The sequence below is a fragment of the Micromys minutus genome (assembly GCF_963924665.1).
Source record: "Micromys minutus genome assembly, chromosome: 13".
NCBI lineage: Eukaryota > Metazoa > Chordata > Mammalia > Rodentia > Muridae > Micromys > Micromys minutus.
In genome coordinates this window covers 11425136-11451384 of record NC_137982.1, presented here as the reverse complement: position 1 = coordinate 11451384, position 26249 = coordinate 11425136, and the positions used below count along the sequence as shown (strand labels likewise).

Sequence of the window (26249 nt, the reverse complement as noted above, 5' to 3'; positions counted from 1 at the left end):
GATACTCCAAACAAGTAGGGAAGACAGCTGGAGAAGCATCAGACTAACATTTATCCAGGGAGCAAATGATTCTTGGTAGCTGCAAGGGAAAGAGCCTGAGGCCCAGCTGGTGAATGTAAATTTGAAGTGCAAACTGTGTGCCTTTGGGTGTTGGTAATTACTCTCTCTGGGCCTCTGGTTCATCTGTAAAATGGGATGATTCCTGCTCTGCCATAGCCCTAGGTGGTATGAAAGTCAAGCAGTAAATGATCCAGTATGCACACATGCACTTTCTCACACCAGACAGACAGACAGACAGACAGACACACACACACACACACACACACACACAGAGGCAGGGGGCTGGGAGAGCGCACACTACACATACATTAGGCAAGCTGAGAAAAGGAGTGGGGGGTGTGTCAGGGCTGCATATTCAGCTATAGCATGGTCTGTTCCCTATGAACAGGGCATCCCATTCTAGGGATATGCAGACAGATACTGCAGTCAGTGTGGGCAGGAGGCAAAGCAGCCTGTACTCCCTCTTGCAGATTGAAACACACATTAGCACTTCAAGTTGAGGAATCATGCCTTAAAGAAACTAACTTCCTCTGGCTCACTGGATGCTGCCCAGCCTCCTGGTACAATGGGATTCTCTCAGCCCTGGCACATTTTACACTTGTAGGACTGGGAAGTCAAGTCCAGGAAGTGTACCCAGGCTTGGAGAGACAGGATTTTCCCTAATTCCAACAGCAGGTCAGGGTAGCTCCAAGCCTCAACTTCCACTTCTATGGAAGAAATGGGAAGAAACAGTAAATCACATACCAGAAGGGACATTCACTTCAAACAAGGGCAATAAAAAGGATTGGAATCTCAAAAGGAATCTCCTCCAGGCTACCTTGCAAGTTCAGAAACTGGGAGACTGGAATTCAGGAAGAGGATGCCAAGGAGATCCTTCCTCCTCCCCTGCTTGAAAACTCAGTCCTAGCCTAGGTAAGCATGACCAGAATAGAGGGCTAGATCCCCACAACAGTTGGTCACACATCTGAGAAGACTGCATAGAAACAGAGAAACCAGACAAACACAGACACATAACCTATGTATACCAGAGCTCCCAGTTGTGGGTCCCAGAAGGGTCATGGCCAGCCTGAGAGGCATGTGGTTAGAACATGGGCAACTCCCCAAATCAGTGTCCCCATTTTTCTCTTAGGGGGCTCCTGGAAAGGTCAAGGACTCCAAGAACCACTGGGTCCTCTGGAAGAGCTCCTGAAAAACCGTTCATGGCAGACCCATCCATAATGGCACAGATTTTGCTCCCAGCAAGGACAGTGCTTTATTAATTATTCAGAGGACAGTACAATTATGCAAATCTGTGGACAGCCTCTGCCCAACTACTTCCTTCCACAGAGAGCGCCTGAGGGGGATGGGACACCCAGAACCAGAGCAGTTGTGTGTAAGAGAGCCACTCATCCCACAAAGGGACAAGTCCCAATATTCTGGCTAAGATTAGAACTGGTCAAGCCACCAACTCTTGGAAAACAGACAGATGGGGGGACACACACACAGACTTTGAAACTGCTTTGAAGAGCAACTCTGAGTACCTTATAATAACTTTTCCAACACGTCACCCTGCCACTTGAGCCAGCAACGCCATTATGCAAGGCTCACCCCTGAAGGTCCTGAAGGCAGGGAATGCATCCAAAGTTCCATCTTAAAAACATGCTTCTGAGGAGAGGGAACACCTCAAGCTAATGTTTACCAAATGATGTTCTGCAGAACACGAACACGCCTGCAGATGTCTCCAGCTGCTCCTGGGGTTGGGGTGGGGGCAGGAAGCCCGGGATTAAATAAAGCAGAACTGCTGTTTTTACTGCAGGAGTTCTCAAAGGCTCTAACGTGGAGGTAAGGAAACAAAGGTCCCCTGCAGAAGACAGCATGTATTCCCATATTTAAGAACCTCTGGAACCAACAATTCTGAGGTCACCCCCCAGATGGCTTTAGGCTAGGAAATCCCTCATCCCCCCAATCTATTACCACCAGAAAGAATGTGGTACTCTTTGGAACTTAGTTTGAGAAACATTCCTATGGGCTCAGGTACTGCAGACAGGAGAGCAGGCTCTTCTCCTAGTCGGAAGAGCGGAAGAGACCGTGTATGTCACCAAATTCCCTGCAGGCAGCTGGCCACAGGCTCTGAAATACCTTGGAGTAGGTTTTCATGACCCCTATGCCAAGCACCAAAGCTGCACATCCTAAACTCTAGGGCAAAGATGAGACTTCAGGTAGTCTGGACCAGGCCTGTGGCCTGCAGCCCACTTGGCAGGCCCTCAGCAATTCACCCCTCTTACAGACCCAGAGTAAAATGAGCAAGAGGTTAACTATATACCAGCACCATATTCTCTGCCCTGATTCTCCAAGGCAATCCACATCGCATCCACGTTCTGACTTGGGAAGTGGGGTACTGTGAAAGTCAATTACCTAGTACCCCCAACAGCTACTGTTAATCAGTGCCATCCCAAGAAGACAAGAACCAGGAAGTTACAGACAGGGCCAGACTGTGAGGTGGGGACAGTAGTGACTTCGAAAGGATGAAACACTTAACAGACAGAGCATAGCCAATCTTGAGTAGATCCTAGCACCAAGAATAGCCTGCTGGGTAGCTGGCATGGTCACAGACATCTGCATTCTGCCCAGCTACAAGGGTCCCTAGATCTCCAAACAACCCCCCCCCCAGGAATCCTGTGCTCTTTTACTAAAACAAGGAATTTGAGGCTCAGAGGGAAGCAGCAGGTGGTACTGGGGCCTCAGGCAGACCCATGACTCCTCAGTATGTGGTAGTGTGGGAACTATAGGGGCTAGAGCCTGAAGTATGAGGCCAGGGCTACAAATTCCAATGTCCTGCCTCTCAAAGCAGATACCCTCACCTTCTTCCTCACCCAGGTGAGCTAGAACAAACTCTGGCAGCCACACCCCCCATATAGGCTGTGCTAAACAAGCTCTCTCGTGAGGGCAGGACAGCCCCAGCCCCAAATCACTGGCTCATCCTGCCCCAGGAGCTTTGGACTTAATGGAACTAGGCTTGAGTTGCATGGCTGTCACTTATCCTGGCAAGTGAAGTCACTTCTCTGTACCTCAGCTTTACACCTAGAACCAGAGCTGGAGTAAGGGGTGAACCCTTGTGCCTGGCAAGGGCTCAGTACTGGACCTGGGGAGAGACAAATACAGCTCCAGGCTTGCTTCCCCCCTCTCTGAGCTTACTCACCTGCTAACCAGGGTCTCAATGCCTCATCCAAGCACCTCCAGGCAGCCCAGAACACTGGCACAACTATGCTTGCCAAACAAAGTGGGGGTCCAATAGCAAACACCAGTGTGAGAAAGTCACCACAGCAGAAGAGCAAGTGCCTTCTTGACAAGATCCATGGTCTACGTTGTGAAGACACTTCCACAAGTGCTGGTCCCTTTTTTTTTTTTTTTTTCTTTTTTCTTTTTTTTTGACCCTGAGCTTATTTCTAACTAGAGGGCTCCTGGTTTGGGATATTCTTTCAAAAAGCATTAATGCCTTAAAGCAAATGGCAGGACCAGATGAGAATAAAATCTCAGTTCTGCCTGGGCTCTGGCCAGGGAATGAACTGCCTGAACAGGGTGCCCCCCTCAAGAGTGACATAAGGCCATTCACACACTAGGCTTTAGTTTTACACATCCCCTTGCTGTGAGGAATCAAAAACATACCACCAGACATGTCAGATGAGCAACCAAATGGGTCACAATCACCGTCCCTCTACAGTGGTTCTTAAGTTTGGCAATAGTTCTCAGACTTTGAGGAAATACACTTACCCAACAAAGAGTGTCATCCAGCAAGTCTTGTGTGGGGCCCGAGAACCTATATTTTTTCTGATGTCTCTTCCTCTACCTGAAGCATCTATGACAAACTCCATCCCAGCCATTTCTGGGACTGAGCTTCCTGACTACCTTTTAGGGGTGGGGGATGGGGTGGGGTGAGGCTGGGGAAAAAGGGGAACAGGAACAGGGGGTGGGACCAGGAACAATCCACTAATAAATCCCTATCCCCAGCCAGAAACAGTAATTGTTGAGGCTTGGCCATTCTTCACGTGCTAACAATCTGCAGCTGCAATACAACGCTCTGATTATGAATGTCAAAAAGACAGAGCATGAAATTAACTTCCCCTTAGTCAGTGGGCACAGGGAGATGCTACACTAATTCACTGCCCTCAGCATGAAAACTTCCTACGACAATGTCGCATCATATTAGGGTGTGTACTACCCTGGTATCATCTATATTTCTGCCCAATGTGTTCTTTTACAATCAGGCCAGGCTGAGTGTACAATCAAGCAGGACCCTGCTTGTTCAAGACAAGTCAGAACAGCAGGCAGGTGGGGCTAACAGAGAAGGGGGAGTTGCCAAGGTAGCTGAGAGAGGGCTGCTCCTTAGTGGAAGTGTTCCCCTGGAAAAAAAGGAGGAGGGAGACTGAGGCACTAGAACAACTCACTGGCAGATAAGAGTGGGAGATGTCAGTTACTACACCCTGGGCCCCAAGAGATGAGAAAACTGAACTCAGCCAACGCCTGTGGCACTTGCAGCTCCTGCTACAGCCTGTCCATAAGCCCTAAGGTACCCATGAGGTTACCTTGGTTACAAGGTGCCAGCAACTGGTTAGCAAAAACCTCCCAGGATACCTTCTGGGGGACATTACAAGGAGCAGGACCGAGGCTGTCCACTGGCCCAGCTCTCAACATATGTTGCTACCCACTGGCAACAGTAAATATTTCCATTAGAACACAGCACTGTCAGCTGCTTCACATCAGCACCCCCAACCCCCACTCCTCAGAAGGGCTGTCAGAAGCCAGAGGCTCGCAGGCCTCCTGAGAAGGCAAAGGCATTCTTGGCAGACTACCAGAATCAAGATTGGGATCATAGCATAAGAATGGCCAGAGTCCCCAGAAAGGGTGTCAGGTTAGGCACTCTCTTCCTTCCTCTCCTGGGATCTTACCCCACTACTTGCCTAGCATAGACGGGATTTGTCGTGCATAAGTGATGGCCTTCACAAGCACCTACATCCCAAGTTCCAAGAAGAGAGTTTAGTGTACATGCAGAATAGCACATGGGGTGGACAGTCACATGCCCATGAACCTCAGATACTCTCTAATCCAGGAAGGAATGAGAAAGCAGGCACAGTAAGGCTGGGAGGGGAAACTTCCATGTCATGTGTATCACAAAGCCACTTCTATGTCTTTCTTAGGTAAGAGGCACATAGGGTGATGATAAAAGGGGCTACTGAGGAAGATGGCTCATATACAGCATCCAAGGGACTGATGACAACAGCGACCAAGTCCAGGCTCACTTTACTCAGGGACTACAGGTGACTCCACAGTGAAGGGGTCTGAAGGCAAGAAGCTAAGCTCTTAATGGGTTTGGCACAGTAGCTACCTAGGCTCTGCTTGGGGTAAGGGAAAGTACCCCTTGCATGGGATGACTAGGAAAAGGGCCAGTGTCACTGAAGAAACTCCAGTGAATATGTAGAGGACAGACCGTATGTCACTGGGGGCTCTGAGGATGGGATAGCTTCAGTTCAATCAGGCCTGATGCTCACACCTCACACAGCTCTTACTGGCTGAGATGCTATTCAGGGGCCCCCTTCCAGACTCATGGGCACCAGAAATCTGCAACCTCCAGAGCTCCTCTGGGGAAGGGGCGTTTTGTCCTTCACATTCTCAAAGAGAATAGGGCTGACAACTCAGGAGTGGGGAGAAGCCAAACACAGGCTGCCACTCGGGAAGGCAACATGCCAACCATGGTTTTCCTTCTTGCCTTTTCAGTCTATGATCCCCAGCTTGCTTCTGTGGTCTTTAGAAATGGCCGTTAATTAGAGCTCGGTAATTAACTTTCTGGTTCAAATAATATTTTGCAAAGAAATTCCATTAAAGAAGTTGATTTGCATTACCTCTGATATGGGGCCTGAAAATAGACAAGGCTACTTGGGGAGAGCAGTCCCACAGTACCCACGAGGCTGGTTAGGACCTGGGGTCTACTTAGCAAATGAGGTTGAGAGGGAGTCAGGGGGCTGCGGCTGGGTAAGTTACCCCCAGAAGTTAGACAGCTTGTTCACAAAATGAACCACCATGTCCACATGCCCAGATAAAACTGGTTATGTGGATAGGAATGTACACAGAGACACAGAAAACACACACACACACAGAGAAGACACAGAACACACACCTGGATACCACAGAGTATATGTAAACACAAAAGAAGATACACAAGAAGAAAACACAATAATAATACAGTAACCAGTACTTACTGAGTACTTAGATTGAATCATTTGCCTATATTTGACCTATAAAGTCTTAAAACTGTATATGGTCTAATCCAACAGGATGCCAAACTGATCTGCTGCAAATGTTTTATATATATGCTTATTTAAAATATATATACAAAAATACATGTCATGCACATACACCTTCTTGAGAACAAATGCACACTTGCTAAATATATAAAGTATGTGGATGTAAGTGTGCTTGTTCAAAGAAAGGCTTGCCTAGCCTCTGAGACTTCAGCTGGGCAGTCTGGGGCTGATCACTAGCTAATTTCCACCATTCCTTAAAATATTACCCAGCTCAGATCTCTAGAAGGCACACAAGGGAGCTGCGGATATAAAAGGCAGGCAATAAAAATGAGAAAGCAAAAATAAATTGGCTGTTCCATGCATCCAGGTTGCATTCTGTGGCTTCCCTGTCTTCTGGAGATGAGGCTCAGAATCATGCACATGGCTCTGGTTAGGTTGCCTGTGCTCCAAGTAAAGTGCTGCATAGGGAGGCAATCTGACTACAAAAGGCCTGGCTGTTGTTCCCCGGCCTCAGTTTCCCTTTCAGCCCCTTGTCTGCCTGCCTACTCTGAAGGATAGATGCCCTAAATATAAGCTTCTTCATAATGATTGTTGGTTTAAGAATTAAATCTGATTCCCTTATGTTAGGGGAGGGAAGAGGGGAGAAGGAAAGAGAAGAGAACCAGGTGAGCCTTTCTCACCAGGAGTTAATGAATGTAGGGCCCACCCACACAAAGCCTCCTGGTGCAGAGGAAGGCCAGACAGGGCAACTGAAAGTCCTGCAAAGGGCTCTGTGGGAAAATTCAGAACACAGGATAGAAGAGGTGAGTCTTGAAGAAACACCACCAAGTAGACACTTGACTCAGAAGAGCGGCCAGCACTCCGCCACTAACAAGCAAATTAATGCAAATAAAGAAATGTCCAATTTCTTTGTCTACAAAATGAAGGAAACCATTTTAATGAAAGACAAGTCATCTCTTACAGGGTATAAAGAACTACCAACAGGTGGTCACTGGCAGGAAATAAGCCATTATAGAATTTTAGATGAGCTTTTTTTTTTTGTCAAAACTTCAAATTTTATATTATTTGACTTAGTAATTCTAAAACATTATCCTATGAGAAGATGAGAAATGCACACAAAAATGAATGCACAAGGCTTTAAATTAACAAAGAAAATGCAAACCTAAATGTTAGATGATTTTAAAGTAAGGATGGCTCAGAAGGACCTGGAACTATGGGCATTTAAAATTGATCTGTAAAACACACAAGAAAGCTCTTCACTAACAGACGTGGCTGGGAAGAAGCTCCTTTCCGAGGCCTCTTGCTTTGCTTTGTTCAAGGTCAACATCCCTCTCCATTATGACTCAGTTCCTCCTACCAGGAGCAGCAGCATCCACAAACTCTACAGAATTCTGGAATGATACCACATGAGTGACTGTTAGTCCAGCCTACAGATGAGAAAACCGAGACTGAGACCCTACCAAACAAAATGGCCTCCTCCAACCGACACTTGCTGAAACACTACAGTTAGGCTAACTTCTTTCACACATTATGTTTTAACTTATCAAATTTTAGAAATATTTAAGAAATGTGTGAGATCCGGTATTAAATGCTAAAGAAACTGCATGAAATGAGACAGGAGCTTGTGATTAAATATTGAATGTATCGATACCAGTATCTCCATCATAATTTTCATTGTGCTCACTTTGTAGATGTATAAAGTAAGGCTCCCCAAGCCTAAATGACTTGCTCCAGGGATGGCTTCGAAGCCAAAGCTCACACGCTCCCATCATACCCAGGAGCTGTCTACACTGCATCTCAATTCTTCAGTCACTCAATTCTTCACTGGCCAGTTCAAAGAAAAGCAGACAAGACCTGACCTCCCATCTTTGTGCTCAGCAGGACAGGAACCAGCACAAGCCCTGGCCTGAAAACCAGCCCTTCGGAGACTATAAAGGCACCGTCACAGTACAGGCTCTGCCTTCCACCTGTTCTTCACCAAGCTTCCTGTTTCTTCCTCCAAGGATGACCTCACCCCTGGAAATAGAAATCGGATCTGCATACTCAGGGCCAGCTGGGGCTCCCTGTAACAACTTCCACCCCAACTTCCATTATTCCCCCTCCCTGGTTCTACACACCTGGAATCCCTCCATGAGTAACTTTCAGTTGTGGAAACTGAGTTCTGCATATTACCTGGAATGGACGGACAGTGCAGCTCTTACCGCACACGCACCAGCCTTGCCCAGTTGTACCTGACCAGCCTGCACTCCTAAGCTAAGTGCCACACTAGGCCAACTGGCAAAAATGAGGAGGGTTCTGCCACTTCCAGAGTACAGACAGTTGGGGGCGGGGAGTGGTGGAGACACACTCACTGAATGTGTAGGGGGCCAGGGTCACCTAATAATGGTGTCAGGAGATGAGGGGGATAAGGATGTCAGCTGACCTCCTAGCTCAGAAGCATCAATGAATGAGCAAGGGATTTGATTCTGGGAAGGCAGGGCTGCTCCATCTTTTATTGCTTTTACCAACATTAAAACCCTGTAAATGAAGCAGCAGCACTTCCAGCCCGCACCAGAAAGTGCTCTGGCCAGCACTCATCTCTGCTGTCCAGGAGAAATGATTACCTGCCCCCTGGTGCTTCCTGCCAAAGCCTCCACAGAGGAATGGGTGCCTGAGACCCAGAGATCATGGAGACCAGTTAGGAACCTCCCCCAGAGCCATTTTCAGTAGAGTAAGTACAAAGATTCAAACCTGTCCTGTATCGCTGAGCCCTCAAGTCCCTGCTGGCCTGACCCAAGCCTCACCACCAAACAGCAGCCCACACATAGGGCAGACTTTCTTCCCAAGAATCCCAAAGATTCCCGCACAGAACCACCTGGTTTCCAGACTCTGGGTGGAGAATTCCAGAACAAAACATGACCTGTCCAACACAGCAGTCTGCAGAGCACACAGACAACATGCAATAACACCTCTTTAGCAGTCATACAAACCACAGATTCACCCAGCTACACGCAAGGGACTGACATGGAGGGCCACTGGGATCAGGGCTCATACATGCAACCCTGGAAGCCTCCTTTCCCTTTCCCATCCTTGGTGTCTTCCCTCCCTTCATGGTGTCTCAGTATTTACCCCAGGACAGGCATGGCACCTAGTGGGAGAGCTTGGAGAGGGGATTCACTTGGGCAGCACAACCCCCACAAGAATGAGGAGGCACCTCTCCACTCACCAAGGTTTGACCGTGAAATTAGGGAGTGAGAGTGGGTTCACCACAGTTGAATTTACTCAAGAATGATGACTCTAGGGACTGCCCCAGAGAAACATCTGCCCACTCACCCAACAGCAACCAGCAGATATATTCCTGAACAAAGCAACCGATCAAGACCCCAGTCCTGGCAAAGCCCATTTCAGCTTCTAGACTGGGCAGAGCGATTCAAACCCAGTCTCCCTGGCTGTTTAAGGGAAATCTGGGCTCCCTTCTGGTACCAGAGGCCACCAGGACAGATTGTTTACAGAAAATTTTAAAGACAATTCCACACCACTGCCAATGACATTCGGCTCCTCTTGCTGCCGTTCACATTTCCAGAAATGGATTTGTAGTTTCTCTCTCTAACCCGACTCTACCTCCACCTCCCTCTCCATGTAACAAGGCTAATCTGAGACAAGGCTGCACAGGATGTTTCTGAGGTCATCTTAGCGAAGCCCTGACTCTGGCTAGGGTTGCTAGCCAAGCGCCCGCTGGCTTTTTGGTGCGGGCTTCCCAGCGGTGGAAGGTAAACACGACGTGCATGCCGCTTGCTCTCACGAGGGCAGACACACTCAGAGACCAGGGCTTCCTGCCATCTCTCCTGCTCCCGGACAACCACCACATGCACACAAAATGGGGTACGTACACAAGCCCCCGCATGCGAGAACAGAGGGTCCGGACCCCTGCCAGGGAAAGCGCAGAGAAGGGCATGCTCTTGGGGGAAGACAGCCGGAGGCGGGGGCCGTGGGGGCCAGAGGAGAGAGGAAGACAGCAAACCGGGTGGCCTGCCGCCCAGACAGACAATAATAACAAAGATGGGAATGGAGATTTTCAAAGACGCAGTGGCTGCACCCAGCGCCGAGCTCTGGCCTGGATGCATCTTCCTGCCAGGGAACGCCTGGTCCCCTGGGGCACCATAGCCATCAGTGAAAGGCTGTGGGGGGGGGGGGGGTCCTGCCTTAGGCTGGGCTTGGCAGCAGGAGCGGGAAGCAAGGTGCTTCCAGTGGTGGAAAGGCACTGAAATGAAGATCAGCTCTGGGATGATAGACGTGGAAGGTCTAGTGGTTCTAACTGGGATGTGGGAGGGGTGCTCTGGGGAAGATGTTAGGTGTCAGTTAAACGTCACACCACCTTGGGCAGGAGTTAGGATAACTTGGGCTCCTTGCTTGCTGGAACCAAGGAGGGAAGGAAAGACATTATCATTCTACCTGTGCCTTCCGCATAAAAAGTGCCAACTCGCCAATGGCAAAACGGACACAGACCTGGGAAGGCAGATGCCAGTAGTCTAAGATGTTGGGGTTGAATGCTGAAAAGGCTCCTTCACCTCCACGACACGTTCTAACTGGCACAGGAATCCATCACTGTGCTTGTGCCTAAGTGGAAAGGTGCCTGTGGCTGACGCGACTCAAGGTGGAGAACCAGGGCCCCCAGAGGCTGTGCCCGCCCAGTGCCCCCGCACGGACAGGATGGCTTGCCCTTGCGAGCTGAAGCCTGCACGTTGCCAGTGACTCCAAGAGCAGGCTCAACAACCTTCTCCCCTCCCCTCCGCCCCACAAGCCACCTCCCCCTGGAATTTCCACACCTGCTCCCGGCTTGCCCAGAAGGAAGCAGGGAATAGGAGACACCCCTGGGAGCGGGAGGTAAAGGAGGGGAGCAGCTGCCCAGACTATAGGGGGAAGGCCCATCTTCCCGGGTCTTAGGTTATGCCCATCAACCCAGCGCCTGGGCACTGCCTGCTTGGCTCGCCCCAGCCCCCAGCGGAGCACGTGCCCTACTTAGCGCAGATGTGCCCCCTAAGCGGCCCAGCCCCCTGCTCCTCCCCTCCAGATGTTCACCCTTATCCCCGCTACAAGCGCTGCCGGGTTTGGGCAAAACCCAGCCGAAAATGTCTTTTGTATCGGACACTGAGGGACTCGGTAGGCCGGGGATGGGTCCTGAGGGTGGAGGCGCCACTTCCGTCCCTACCTCCAGGCACCGCACTGCCCGGGAAACAATGCCCACCTCGGCCAGACGAGGCAGGACCCCACATGCCCGAGACGGGCACTTGCCTCCCGGCCTCAGCCAGGACCTCCAACACCCTACTAGCTGCAGCCGGTGGAAGCAATGAAGGGTGAAGCCTCGTTCCCCTAGCCCGACGGGGCCCCCGTTCCCCGAGTTCCCGGAGGCCGGCGAGGCGTCACTCCCGCGGGAGCGTGCCCTGCCGGGCTCGGGCTTTGTCCCCGCGCCCTCGGGGCGCAGCCGGGGCGGCGGCGGGCTCACCTCTCATTGTCCGCGGCGGCGGCGGCTGCGCTCCGGAACCCCGGCAGGATGTGGCGGAAGCTGTGGTTGCGGTCCAGTTTGGGCTGGCTCTTGGTGCGCTTGATGGAGCCCTTGAGGCGGCGGCTGAGGAAGCCCTGCGCGCGGGGCGACAAGAGGGGGAAGGGGAGGCGGGGTTAGCGCGGCGGCGGCGGGCCGGGACCCGCACCCTCGCGGCCCACGGCGGGCCGGGCTCGGCCCTAGCAGCTCGCCGCCCGCGCCGCCGCCCGCCCGCCGACCGAGCGCCGACGGCCCGGCCCGCGCAGCGCGGCCCAGCCCACCCCGCGCCGCCCGCCGGCCGGCCCAGCCCGCCACGTCGCCCCCGCCCCTAAGCCGCCGTTGCCATGGCGACACTGAGCCGAGTGCCTCCGACCACGGCCGAGGACACCCGAGCTCCCCTCTCAGCCCCCGCCCCACAGCGCCGAGAGGGCGGGGCGGCAGGGCTTTGGGGGCGCTGGGAACCGGGGAGGGGGAGTGAGTGGCTAGCGCCACCAGAGCCCCTCACCTCGCCTTCTTTTGCAACCAGGCCACACCCCCAACCTCCAGGAGGATTCCACACCCCGCCCAGTCAGAGACTGACAGGAGTGGTTACTCAAACGAAGTGAAGTAAGGCTGGGAGAGCAAGTCCTCCAACCGGCCAGCGTGCCTACTAGCACTCTGGCTATCTAGACCCCTAAGGCGGACTGACAATGGTTGAATGTCAGGATAGAGGCTGAAACATTTGGACCCCCCCAAAAAAGCCAATCTCCATGGGTATAGGGTCACTCAGGAGGGGCCCAAGGTGTTGAAGGGTTTGCTGAGTGCCCCCAATTTTGAGACACCCGACTCAGTATGCATGGATTCACCAGCTAGTGCTGAGCTGAGGCTCCAGCTAAAAGCACCATTCACAACTCATCACACTCCATCCACCCCACTAAGAACTTCCGGACTAATGAAGAGGCAGGTGAGGAGACAAGGTCTCGGTACACGCAGGTTGGACTCGAATGCCCTTGACAGATGAGGAGTAAATGTGGGGCTCAAGGGGCCACAGCTGAGTCTTACTAGGAGTGCTGACTAGTTTATGTAAACTTGACACAAGTTAGTCATTTGAGAGGAGAAACTCCCAATTAAGAAAATGCCTCCATAAGATTCAGCTTATTTAAGGATTGATGTCTAAAGACACAGCTATTGTGGATGGGGCCACCCCTAGGCGGGTGGTCCTGAGTTCTATAAGAAAGCAGGCTGAGCAAGGGGAGCAAGCTAGTAAGCAGCACACCTCTGTGGCTTCTGCATCAGCTCCTGCTTCCAGGTTCCCACCGTGTTTGAGTTCCTGCCCAGACTTTCTCCAAATAATGGACTAAGGTATGAGAATGAATAAACCCTTTCCTCATCACGGTCCTTTGGTCATGGTTTCTCATCATAGCATTAGGAACTCTAAGACACTGGGCTCAGAATCTGCAGGCATCTTGAGGGAGAAGAGAAGAACTGAGACCTGGAACTTCCTGAGGAAGGATTATACAGAAGGGGTGCTGGAACCCAGCTACTCAGCCTTAATTCTGGGTGACCCGAGGACAGACAAAAAGGGGTGTTAACATATTTTGAAACCAGCGTTGTCACTGCAATCCAAATTTGGAAGTTTTTCCATAATAGAAAGGGTGAGGCTGATAGATATCTCTGAGTTCAGAAGGTCAGGTTTGCTGCAGCTCTACCCCTTGGACAAGACAACCTCAAAAAGTGGCTGAATAAATCCACTCGTACAGAAAACACCAGAAAAACTTTATCTGCAAACCTTATTAGTAGAGAGATGAGGTAATCTTCCAAGGACACCCAGCTCCCAGAGCTACCGCCAGAGCTGTTCCCACAGGACACGCCCTCTTTTACAATGCTCCAAGCTATCCCTCCTCCTGCCCTTTCCCCTCTACTTTTCCTTCCTCCTCAGCCTCTCCCATCCATAGCAGACCTCTTCCTGTTGTCACCTGTCAGCATTCTACGTGTCTCCTAGGCCAACTAAAATGCCACCTCACCCAAAAAACTTCCCAGGTAGTGGTGTCCAAATACACCTGATCCCTGCAGCCCACGTCCAGGTTTTCAAATGCAGTTCAACTCAATAAATACTGTTTGATTTAAGGGGTGGTTAGAGGGGCCCTTCTCCAAAGATGTAATCTATACAGGCAAGGCAGACTACGGGAGACTAAGGCTATAGGAGATGGCAGGCAGGAAAAGACCTACACCTCCACGAAAACCCTAGGCTCCCCAAACTCAGCCCTTCCTGAGGAGTCTCCCCAGCAGGTTTGGATTTTTTCTTGGTTTTCATTTTCTGCACTTATGAAAACTTCACAGATTCCACTCTTGCGGTACAAAGAACCCATTTTCCAGGTTGTAAAACCCTTTCTATAGCAATATTGTCAGTTTGATCCTATTTCTGAGTGAAGAGAAGGAGGAGGAGGAGGAAGAAAAATCATTCTCCTCTAGAAGAATGGGTTGGACTCCTGCCGCTTTCCGCCATTTCTCCTCACAAGGCTCAAAAGCAGATGAGACATCTGTAACTTCCTTTTGAAAAAAAATCAATGCTACCTGCTACGTCCCCTACTCAAAGCTGTGATGACCTTGGAGATCAGTTCTCCTAGAGCCTGGTACACTAGACAGTGGGACCATGGGCACTATGGGGTGACAGGGCAGGGTGACAAGTGTTTACATTTCCAAGAGGTCCAGAGGTCAGACCATGGGGAGAGTCTTAGGGAACCAGTGAGAACCCCTATCAATCCGCACTGTACCACAATCAGCCTACAGACCTTATATCTCAGCTCAGGGTCCCCTGACCCTAGGGGTAATAGGTATCCCTTATCCTAGGAGGATGAGGCCATGGCCTCATAGCCAACAATCTGTATTACTGAGGGTGACAAAGGGGTTTTCCCAAGATCAAAGGCCCCAAGCTGCATTCCTGTGCTCTGCCCAGACTCACAGTTTACTGTCCTTCACAGAGCTAGGGAGTCAGGTGGTTGGTCCCTGGCCCTGGATGAAAGGAGACAAGCCTTTTCTCCTGCCCTTTCATGGGATCAGCTACAGCCAGAATTCATGAAGAGTGGTTGATTGGTCTACAAGCCAGGAAGTTATGCTAGACCCAAGGCAAAGGGCTGGGAGGTGGCTCAGTGGTAGGTGCTAGCTAGCTGCAGAATTTGATAGCCAACCTTTAACTAAGTGGTACCAGACAAGGTCCCTGTTCCTTCTTGCTATGAGTTGTGGCACACATCATTGATCCCGGCACTCTGGAGACAGAAGTCAACAGATCTTTGTGAGTTTGAGGTCAGCCTGATCTACAAAGTGAGCCAGGGTTATGTGGTGAGACCATGCCTCAAAAAACCCAAATAGTTCCTTCTTTCACTAGAACAGTTCCTGACCTCCATTTTGGGCTGTGCTGGAGCATACTGACAGCCAGTGGCTAAGAACCAAGAGGTGCAAGCAGGCACATCGGTCTCAAACTGAGCTGCACCAGACCCCAGCTTGTCCCAGAGGGGCGGGGGCAGGGTCTACCACCTCACTGTGAAATGAGTTGGGGAGGGACATGCAGTGAGTATTAAACCGGACACATGAAGCTGATCAGAGTAGGTTTGGTGTGTAGGACAGAATATCCAACAAAAGCCAAATTTATCCACACAGAAACCCACTCAAATACAAAGGTTTCATTTAAAAATCTGCAGCTTGTAATAGCATATGCCAGGGCTAGCTCATCTGTGAGGGCTAGACATGCTTTCAATAATCACTCCATAATCTCTCCTTTGTCTGTTCCCACAGCGCTCTCTCTCTCTCTCTCTCTCTCTCTCTCTCTCTCTCTTCTCTCTTCTCTGTCTCTGTCTCTGTCTCTCTCTCTCACACACACACAGGGAACAGAGAGAGTGAGAGAGTGAGAGTGAGAGAGAGACAGAGACAGAGAGATTGAGTGAGTGAGTGAGTGAGAGAGAGAGAGAGAGAGAGAGAGAGAGAGAGAGAGAGAGACTCTAGTCTGCTTTCTCTCAAGTTCTTTCTCCCTGCACACAAGGGATCTGTCCTTGCTAATTCTCCCCTGGGGCACTTCAGGCTTTTTCTAAGTGCCTGGGTTCACTTCTCTTGTTCATCTGTTTCTTGAGAAGAGTCCCAGCATGTAGCCCTGAACCCCTGTGGAGGCCTTCAGTCTCCTGAACTGCAGAAATAGCACCTTCACACTTACTTTCAAGGATCAATTTTTTCCAGGGGAGGAGGTGGGGATTGGTAAGGCATAGTTTCATGTAGCTCAGGCTAGCCCCAAAACTCCTAATCCTTTTATCTCCCCTTCCATGAGCTGGGATTACAGACATGCCACACCATTGAATCTGAGCTAGATTTCAATCCTAAATCAGACAACCCTGTGTACAAATTACCAGCCCTTTCTGAGGCTCGGTACCCGATCTGTAAAACAGGCTAATGATGGAGCCTATTTTACAAGAAGATGGAAAGAATTATTGTTAGGTATTAGCAACAAGTCAACAAATACTTAAGCAACCACATGCTTTACTGCCACTATTACTGAGACTGGCTCTAGTACACAGCCAACTCTCCCAAGGTGTAGGTGACCAATACAGGTAGGAGTCTACCAGGGCCCCACCCCTACACCGAGGAGTCTGAAGGCTGCCTAGCAGTGGGGACAGGGCCATGAATGAGGCTGCTTGCAATATGACCCTGGGAGCCACAGAGTAACATCCAGTTTAGAAGTTTTGAACCCTTTTAGTGCTTTCTTCTGAAGCAACCTCAGAGACTCCCCATGTGCACAGTGTGTGGCCACAGGGCTGCTAGGCTGCTCTCGGGTGAGGCCTAAGCTTTCATCCAGGGAGCAGGGACTGAAGTGTAAAGCACAGCAGGCAGCCCGACAGTCCACCATCCACTGGGACAGAGCCTGTTCCACCCCTGTGGGGCACTGGCCTCCATTAACACAGCAGGCAGCTGTGCCTGTACACTGGGCTCAACCAAGGCCCCAGGGCTGTCATACAAGGCTGCTTGTTACCTCTGCCTCCTTTGTGAATGTCCCCCACCTAAAAGAACATAACTACTCCCAGCTAGTCCCCACTTTACCACTGGCCAAGACCCAGGACAGACCAGAGTGGAGAACATAGGTGTTCTCCTGGCTGTAAGGATGAGTCAGTTGTTAGGCACCCCCATGCCTCACCCCTACACCTCAGTCGCAGCCATTCTGTCTTAACATCTGGCCCACCCCTGCTTCTCTGGAAGGCTCTCCAGCAGCACTCAGACCCTTTCAGAATTCCAGACGCGTGATTTCTTCATTCACCCATTTCAATCAATTCCAAGTGATGAGGAGGAGGAGGATAAATGATGGGTTATTGAGCAGGCTCCGGTTTTGCCAAGTTGCTCTGTCCATGAAAACGCAGAACACATCTCTCAGCAAGGAGGGAGCCAGCCTAGGAGGCTCAAGGCCTCCGCTAAGAGTCCTTGGGGAAACGTGGGCTTCAGTTTCAGAACGTTAGGTTTTCAGAATGGGAAGTGGAAGCTAGGAGAGATTAAGATGCTTGCTCAAAGTGGCGAGAGCTCAGCCTAGGAGAGTTCTGGAATGTGGGGTGGGCAGAGTGGGCCCCTCCTTTCTTATAGAGACAGCTCATACTGTCCTCTGCATGCAGGATTCACAAGTGACTTGCAGGCTCAGAGAGTCGTGACCTGTCTGATCTTCCCACGCACTGTCCTTGGAGAACAGTATGCATGCCACAGCACCCCGAAAGCACCTGTCACCAAGGAGCTCCAACCTGCTATATCTCCTACAGTGTGAAGTACTGGGCCCAGGCCTAGTAGATAGCAAGTACTCAGTCAAGGGCAACCTTCCCCTAGCCTCAGCATCTATCCAGGCAGACACCTTCCACCCAGCCCAGCCTTTGTCACCTTCTCCCCTCCCTGCAGACCGACCCTCGACCACTGCAGATGTGCAAATGGCCTGACCTACCTCTGCCTGCCTTTATCTGCTCACCCTGGGATGATAAGACAGTGCTCAGGATGCAGGCAGAGCCCCACAGGTCCACGCTGGGCGGTCCCATGCTCTACCCCTACCAGTCTCAAAAGTCCAAACCCAAGCAGGAAAGCTTCAGGGAGAGGGGCTGTTTTCACAGACATCTGTCTCAATATCATTTTTGGGCCCTGTCCGAATGCCAAGAACACATCTAAGTAAGCAAGACAGATAAGGCAGGGAAAGATCCCAGACAGATATTGCCACTTTTAGGTCCCAGGAGAGGAAGAGATGCTGGGCACACAGGCAGGCAGGCTGGGGCAGGAGCTGGGATGGCAAGAGATATATTTCCTAGGTAGATGGGTGAGAGCAAGACCCATATGTTACAAACAAGACACTCAAGGTCCAGAGGTGGCCAGACTGGTCTAGAATAACCAAGCTTCAGCACCGAGCTTCCAGACTCGCCCAGGTGGCTGCACTTCCTTTCCCTGAGCCTCAGTCTTCCATGGGAAACACAGGAAGTGAGCGTGAGCACTTACCAGGGCTGGCACCTGCTAAGTCTATGAAGTTAAGATCAATGACCAGATGGGCTGCTGGCTCTCCCAGGCTCCGCACTAAGTACCAAAGAATGCTCTGGCTTTGCCCATGTCCTTCAGATGTGCCACTCCTCTGGTCATCCTCCACCATCAAAAGTGACCCAAGCTAGGGAGTGACTCACTAATGAAATGACGGCACGGTGACAGGTGAAAAGGAGAAGGCATTTTAAGTTAGGATCAACAGCTGGTGCTTTTCTGATGCTCACCCACTTGTGGGCCACCTTATGCCACAGATCCCCATTGACACATGCCAGTATTGCCTTAATCATGAAAGACCGCCATGGTCCACACAGGACCATAGGCCATGAGGTCTCCCAAAAGAGGCTGGGGCACTCAAGGATAAACTCTTGTCTTAAAATACTGAGTGTCCAAGACTATTGGCACTCTCATAGTCCCGGCACAGAAGAAGAAATGCAGGAGAGAATGAGACCCTGTCTCAAACTAACATCCTGGTCGGAAAACTGCACATAAACACATTCTCACACGGAGAAATATGCAGCACACACAGACACACATGAACATGTACACATACACACACAAATCAAGAGAACACAGAAACAAGCATGTACACAGACACAGACACACACACACACACACAAAGAAATGAGCATGCTCACACACACATGCTCTGTCGTTAACAGACAGCCACAGAGAACAATGGCACAGATGCCAATTGCAGCAGAGAAAGACAGAAAAATGATCCTGAAGACCAAGCTTAAGGCTGCCACCACCATCTTCCCCCTGCCCTGTATGGGGACTTCATTTTGGAGGTGTCTCTGTGCACACCCTGTTCATTCTTCATATACCTCATCTTTATCATCCCTAGACACATGGCTCTCAGGGTCTTGCATCTTTGCCAAGAGAAACAAACTCCTGCCCCAAACTAGTCTTTCTGTCCTAAAATTTAGCACACTTGAAAGCCCCCATGAGGCAGAGCCAGAAGAACACCCGACATTCACCCACCGTCTCCCTAAGAAGCAGAAAGGTTGCACAATACCCTTCAAGAGCTATCCTGCCTAAGCCGGTGGCTAGCTGGCCATGGCTGCCCCCTTGTTAGTAAAAGGGGGAAAATAACTATAAAAAGTAGTGTTTGTAAAGATAATAGACCACACAGAAGGAGGTTAGCCTACCGAGCACATGGGCCTATTGCCTGTCTTCCCCATCGATACCATTTTCCCTGACCTTGCTCTTACTGCTTCCTCAAATCAGAAAGACTTCAAAGGGCGTCCTGAAATAAGTCCCCTTTTGTTTAGGGGATCCAGTTTCTTCTTCTAGGTCCCTCCACCCAGGATGGGCCTCCCCGATGTCATAAGTCATAGTCAGGTCCCTCTGAAAACGTTTCCACCTATGAATGTGTTTAATGCCTCCTACCCACACTGGGCTGTAAAGCTCCAGAGCAGGGGCCAAAGCAGCCTATCAAGGCAATTAGTATCTGAGATACAAAAGAGGACTTTTTAAAGAATCCCACCTAGCAGTAATCCTGGTGGGTTTACCAGAGGAGACAGCTTTTGAGACATTTTAAAAGTACTGAAGATGAGATACAGGTGGGTCAACTGAGAGCAGTCACAGGGCAATGCAGGTAGACTCTGGGCTCAGGAGACGGTGTGGGGCAGGACAAACGTGAGTCTCCCTGCTCCTGGAGATGCCTGGCCTCCAGGTTTTATACCACCAACCGACCTTGGACGTATGACACATCCTGAGGACATGCCAGGCAAGGGTCCCTTAAGAAACCTAAGAGCCATGGGAAAGGGGTGGGCATGACAGGACTCGGAAAGGCTACATCAGCATGGCCGTCTGATACTCCCCTCGGGCCTGAGCAAGCATTCATGTACAGAAATCAGACATGCCTCTCTCAGGTCTCAGGCACAGATGTGACAACAGAGAGCAGCCAGGCAGTGACTCGCTGTCCCATAAAGCCCCAGGCCTGTCAACACTGACTTTAACATTCAAGTGGCTCAGAAGCCTGAGAGCCACATTTCTAGACAAACCCTAGGCCAGGGTTTCAGGAACCCCATTCCACCAGGGTGCCCTGTCTTGCATTAGCCTCTCATTCTTGTCCCCCAGCCTCAGGGCTAAAATCCCAGGCTGGTCTTCTAGGGAATCGCAGACCTTCCCTATCCTGTGTGAGCAAATGCCCAGCAGAGCGGCCAGGACCCCATTCTCAGTACCCCTGCTAACCACATGACAGGAACTGACCTAGCACATGCAATTCATGAAGCTTCTACCAGACCCTTTGTAAAGCTTTTCACAACTCCTTTGATCCTCACAACCCACTGTGCAGATGGGAAATTAGAGGCTCAGAAAGGACAAAATCTTGCATAGGGTCACGCAGCCAAGGAGCAGCAGTGTTGAGTTCAGCCTGTGTAGACCACTCTACAACCAACCATGAGCCCCTAAACGGCACCTTAGCCATTCTGTGGCAGTTTCTTCATTCCTACAAGGAAAAGGTTGTTCTAGAAGCTAGCTAACCTCTAAACCCTCTGTTTCTAGGGTGCATTCCCCCCACTATACCAGTGGGAATTCATTTGCTGTGATAACAAATAAAAGAGGCCTTTTGGGAACAGTGGATAGCCCAAAGATGATCAGAAAGCCCTAGCCTCCCGGACACCCAACAGTCTGGGCTAGCCCCGGAGCAAGGCAGGGAAAAGTGCCAGCCAGAGGGGAACAAACCAGGGGACCTCTGACTTGAGCAACAAGAAAAGCCACACTGCAAGGGCAGCAGCACCTAGGCCCCTGAGCAGCGTGGCTACTTGCCTTTTCACTAGGAAAACAGACGACACGCAATTGTCCTCCTGTAATCCGGCAGTTGCAGGTTGCACTGACCTGGGAGTCATGGCCTCAGAAGGATCAGAGGCAAAGACAAGGTCTCGGCGGGGCTCATGTTCTGCTGGGCACCTAGGAACTGGCTGACCAGTCCTTTCGTCTCAGAGTTGGTGGTCACAGTGGCTTCAGACATATAATGACAGGCTCTCAGATTTGAGGAGGGAGCTGCTCCCACTTCGTCCCCATCTAAATAATTTGCTCCTTACTGCCCCACCCCCACTCCTCTTCCCTCCACCAGCCCTAGCAGGGGCCTATGGCAGACACTGAGGATTCCAAGGAATCAGAAGCCAGTCCTGACCTTGAGAAGGTCATGATCAGCTGGAGAAAGGGGTACATATCGGATCATTACTGACGGAGCGGAGAAGGGGAAAGGCATGCAGCACACATCCTGCTGGGGACAGAATGTCTGCCCAGGAAGGCCAAAGCAAGGGACAGAAGGGTGGTCAAAAGATCGACCAGTCCGAAGGCAGAGGCAAGCCTGCGAGGCCCTGGATGCCCGGATGCCAGGCTGAAGAAATAGATCCACCCCCTCCCACTAGAGGCCACCTCAGGCAAGGGCAGGGGAGGAGCATGGCTCCTCTAAGATGTTCTATAAGCAGTTCCACGGCAGTTATTCATTGAGATGTTAGACTTATGTAGGAAACACATGTGAGTATCCACCACCTCCACAGAAGACCTCCTGGCTTCACAGAAGACCTCCTGGCTTCACAGACAATTACTGCCCAAGAACTCTCACATAATTACATCTGTAATCCATCCCCAGTGCCACGTGATCACAGGAAAAAGGGAAGAAATCAGGGCTGGGAGGGATGTGGTTCCATTGGTGCAGAAACCAGGCGTGATGGTGTAGACCTGTCCTCAGCACTTAAGAGGTGAGGCAGAAGACCAAGAGCCAAAGGCCTGTCTGAAAAAGAAAGAAGGGGCGTGGGGCTTGGGAAATGCCTACCAGTAAAGCATATGCCACACAAGAATAAGAACCTAAGTCTAGTCCCTAGAAGCCATGGGAGGAAGGGAAAAAAGCCAGGCTCGGCAGCACATGCTGGAAAAGTAGTGACAGACAAATCCCCAGGGCTTTCTGGCTAGTCAGCCCAGACGCCAGTGAACACTAGGCTAATAATGGGAGACCCTGTGTCTCAAGGAGAGGAAGTGAGGGGAGAGGAGGAGAGGGAGAGAAGCCGAGACGGGATCTCAAAGTCAACACACATGTGCAAGCACACTGGTACTAATGGATACACACGTGTGCACACACAGAGAGAAAGAAAGTGGGAACAGGAAGGCAGCTAAACCTTATCTCCATCCAGGCTCCTGATCCAGGAAGGGGGTAGGGCCTGCAGGACCACAGGTTGGCAACAAAGAACCTCTCAGGCACCTGCTGCCCATGTGCTGAGCAAGGGAAGGCAGGAGAGGGGACCATGGGTTCCGATGTCAGCTCTGACCCTTACTCCTGTGCCTCCTGTCTGTGAGTCTGACATTCCTCATCCATAAGGAGAAGACTAAAGGTACTGGCTGACAGACTGGTCATAGGAGCCAGCAAGGTTTATGAAGCCTTCTGCAGCCAAGTGTTAGAAGGAGGCAGCTTTAGCGGGCCTTTCTCTCTGCTCAGTGGCGTCATCATGGAAAGCGACGTGGGTGTGTGTGTGTGTGTGTGTGTGTGTGAACGTGTGTGTGTGCATGTGTGTGTGTCTGTGTGTGTCTATGTCTGTGTGTGTGTCTGTGTGTGTGTGCATGTATGTCTGTGTGTGTCTGTATGTGTGTCTCTGTGTGTGTGTGCATGTATGTCTGTGTGTGTCTGTATGTGTGTCTCTGTGTGTGTGTCTGTGTGTGTGTGTGCATGTATGTCTGTGTGTGTCTGTATGTGTGTCTCTCTGTGTGTGTGCATGTATGTCTGTGTGTGTCTGTATGTGTGTCTCTGTGTGTGTATGTGTCTGTGTGTGTGCATGTGTGTGTGTCTGTGTGTGTGTGTGTGTGTATGGCCTGGAGTTATAAGGAGGAAATGAACACTACTGCAGTGTGCCCCAGATCTGCCAAAAACAGGTTTACGATCCTCTACCACACAGTCTGTATAGTCAGCCATGCTGAGCCTGGAACCCCATGCAGAGGACCTGACCCATCATCTGCCTCACTTCACCCTCCTATTTCCTCCCAAGTTGTGGAGAAGCTAACAAGGGGTCCAAGGAGCCTGTAGACAGTCCAGTATGGCAGAATCTAAACAGTTAGTAGGCTCAGCCTGATGACTGCAGGGCCCTAACCCTTCCTGTCATCTCACTAAGACTCTCGCCCTGAAGCCTTTCCTGATACAAGCCTGCTGTGGTCTCAAACCTTGGCCCTCCAATGACCCCAAAGGTCACAGCAGAGATCCATTTGTCTGAAGAACTTAGGTCAAACCAGCAGAGCCAGCCACAGCTGTCATTAGTCAACTGGTGCTGCTGTCACCACAGCCCATGGCTCCCTGTGGCCAGGGGTATAAACTAGGTCCTCAGCTCTCACTGAGAAAAGCCACCCAGATGTCCACTCATTGCCCTCTGCTGCCCCCTGCTGGTAGGAAAACACCCTGCAGACTGGCCAGCTCTGTCCCTGTTAAGTGTCCCGTTAGAACACTAAATCTGGTTCTTAAGCCACTCACTGTCACCTCTCACCAACTCCTGGTCCCAGCTGCTGCTGCTCTGGGGCAGTGAGGGACAGTGTGAAGGGGAGAAACAGGCCTTGCTACCTGGGGTTCTGGGGAAAGTACAGAAAGGGTGTACCCTGAAACACAGGCAGCAGGGTTAGACACTGGCTAAATGTCTATCTGCAGCCTTTGGAGCCCTCACACCTGCCCTATGTGGAGACGAAGAGGTCTGGAGACAGGTGACTTGCCCACAGAGGGAAGCTGTGGCCAAGAATCAAATGGGCTCCCTCCCAGGTGCTGTCGGGAAAAGTCAGCAGTATCTCACTGGGCTCAGGTGGAGAGGAAAATCCCTCATACCACTCCACCCGCCAGCCATGAACCCAGCATGCCATCCCGAAACAGAAAACCTGTAAGGAGCCTGTGACACAGCCCAAGAATCAGTCTTCACACCTTAGCGGCCACAAGGGAAGGCCTAGCAGAGAACAAGGGACACTCTGGAAGGTTCTAGAACTGAAAAGAAGGTAGCACAGAGCTGTGTTTGTTTCCTTCCCTCTCCATGTTTCTATTCAAGCTGCCCAGGCTGGGCTAGTGCTTCCTGTAACTGAGCAAACAGACCCCCACAAAGACGTCTAAACTCAGGGAGTCAAGGGTTAGGTGAGACTAGCAGTTGGCTTGATCCATTAACCCACCCTGAATCCCTGATCTGTCTTAATTTCTGTCTACTGATGGTACCCTGACTCCCTGCCTGAGCACAAATCCCAACAGTCTCATCTGCCTCATGGTCCTCTGTTGCCTGTTCATTCAGTCAGGAGATTGTTCCTGTCCCCTAGCCCTGCCCCATCATGAACAACTGCATCTGGTATTCTGACCGAATTCGCTCTCGAGAAAAGAGCCTCCTCCCATAGAAGGCACACATGGCCAAAATGGCAGAGTCTCCAACCAGCTCACCCACCTTCTGCACGTCTGTTCACACATGGGGAAACTAGAGGAGTAGGGAGAAGACAGAGCAGCTGAAAACCTCAAGTGGGTACCGCCAGCCTCAGCCACCATCTCCTGTAGCTCCTGAAAAGCTTCCACACTCCCACTGAAGCCCTTCACATTTCTCGCTCAGCTTTTCCTTCGTGCTTCCAACACTCCAATCAGGACCACTGGTTTGTTCCTGCTTGGTTATATCTTCCTCTAACTGTTGTCTCTTTTGTTGAGAAACTCCTCATGTCCCTTAAAACTCAGTTGTAAAGGTCCCCACTGTAAGACTTTTCCCATCTTCTTGAGCCAGAGAGCCTTTATTCTGGGAACCCACAGCACCCTAAACATACTGTCACTGAGTCAGAAACACATAGTTTATGCACAGCCTGCAACTAGTAAAAGTGAATCATGAAGACATGCTTCTAGAAGCATCCACACTCAACACAGTGCAGAGTTTATCTGCAGCTTCTGCAGCCCCCCCGAGCCTTGCCCTCTCTGACACTTCTCCATCTCACAAAATAATAGCCCTGAAACCTAATTTCAGCCGAACATTCAAACGTCTCCACTTTCAGCTTCCGATGGAGGGATCAACTGGCTGCCAAGTTTCCCAGAGCCTCTGCCACCTCCCACCTTGACCCTGACAGACTCCTCAAGGTCAATAGCATAGGCGGATAGAGGAAGAACTGAGCCCACACCTAGAGACGGTAAAGGCCAACAGGCCTTACAGGGAACCACGGCTGTCAGCTGATTCTGGGAACACACTATGAGACTGTAGCCCAGGAGGGCTTGGGTTGATCCCACATACCTGCAGATCCAGGCCCTACCTCCTACATGGTCTTTCAGCTCTGATCTTCCCCCTTCCCAGTACAGGAAGACAGACCTGGGTGGGAATCCCAGACACCTCCAAGAGAGGAACAGGAGGCCACCGTGGTCACCTACTCTCAGCCCCTTCCCCATGGGCTTTTTATCCCAGGTTCCCCACAGCTCTGGGACACACAATCTCCTGGGCAGCCACAGCGCCATGCTCACTGCAACCGAGAATGGTTGCCACACAGGAGAACAGGGAGGACCTGCAACTCACTCAAGTCAGGAAGCTGACACCAGGCTGTGGGGCGACATTAGAATATTAAGCACGGAGCCATCATCTTCATTTCACACAAAGAAAAAGAGCAAGGCTCTCTCCAGTCCCGCACTCTAAGAAGCTGTCATCCATGTCCCACTGAGCCACCCATGCCCTGTGAAACAGTCGTGGGAATAGCTCCTCACTCTCAGCTGGGGGAGGGGACCTCGGTCAGACCCAGTCCTCTGCCAGTCCTTGAGACCTTTGACTGACACAGTCTCCCACAGGGCACCTTCTGTGAGAGACAGTGACATCCTGTCACCAGGTTTGCAATGGCAGCAACAGTGGGATACCACAGGCAGGTTCATTACAGCCTGTGGTATCTAACCTGCCTCCCCCAGG

The 26249-nt window shown here is 51.0% G+C and overlaps 1 protein-coding gene across 10 annotated transcripts in view; it reads right to left on the bottom strand.

Annotated features, from left to right (window-relative positions):
- Positions 1-26249, bottom strand: part of DAB2IP (DAB2 interacting protein) — a 169475-nt gene that overhangs the window by 56513 nt on the left and 86713 nt on the right. For 9 of the 10 annotated variants that reach the window (XM_080927837.1, XM_080927839.1, XM_080927841.1 and 6 more), the window contains exon 3: positions 11821-11954. The exons of the other annotated variant lie outside the window; for it this stretch is intronic. In XM_080927837.1, coding sequence (XP_080783963.1) covers positions 11821-11954 — 134 coding nt within the window. The remainder of the gene's footprint in view (positions 1-11820; positions 11955-26249) is intronic. 10 annotated transcript variants of the gene reach the window in all.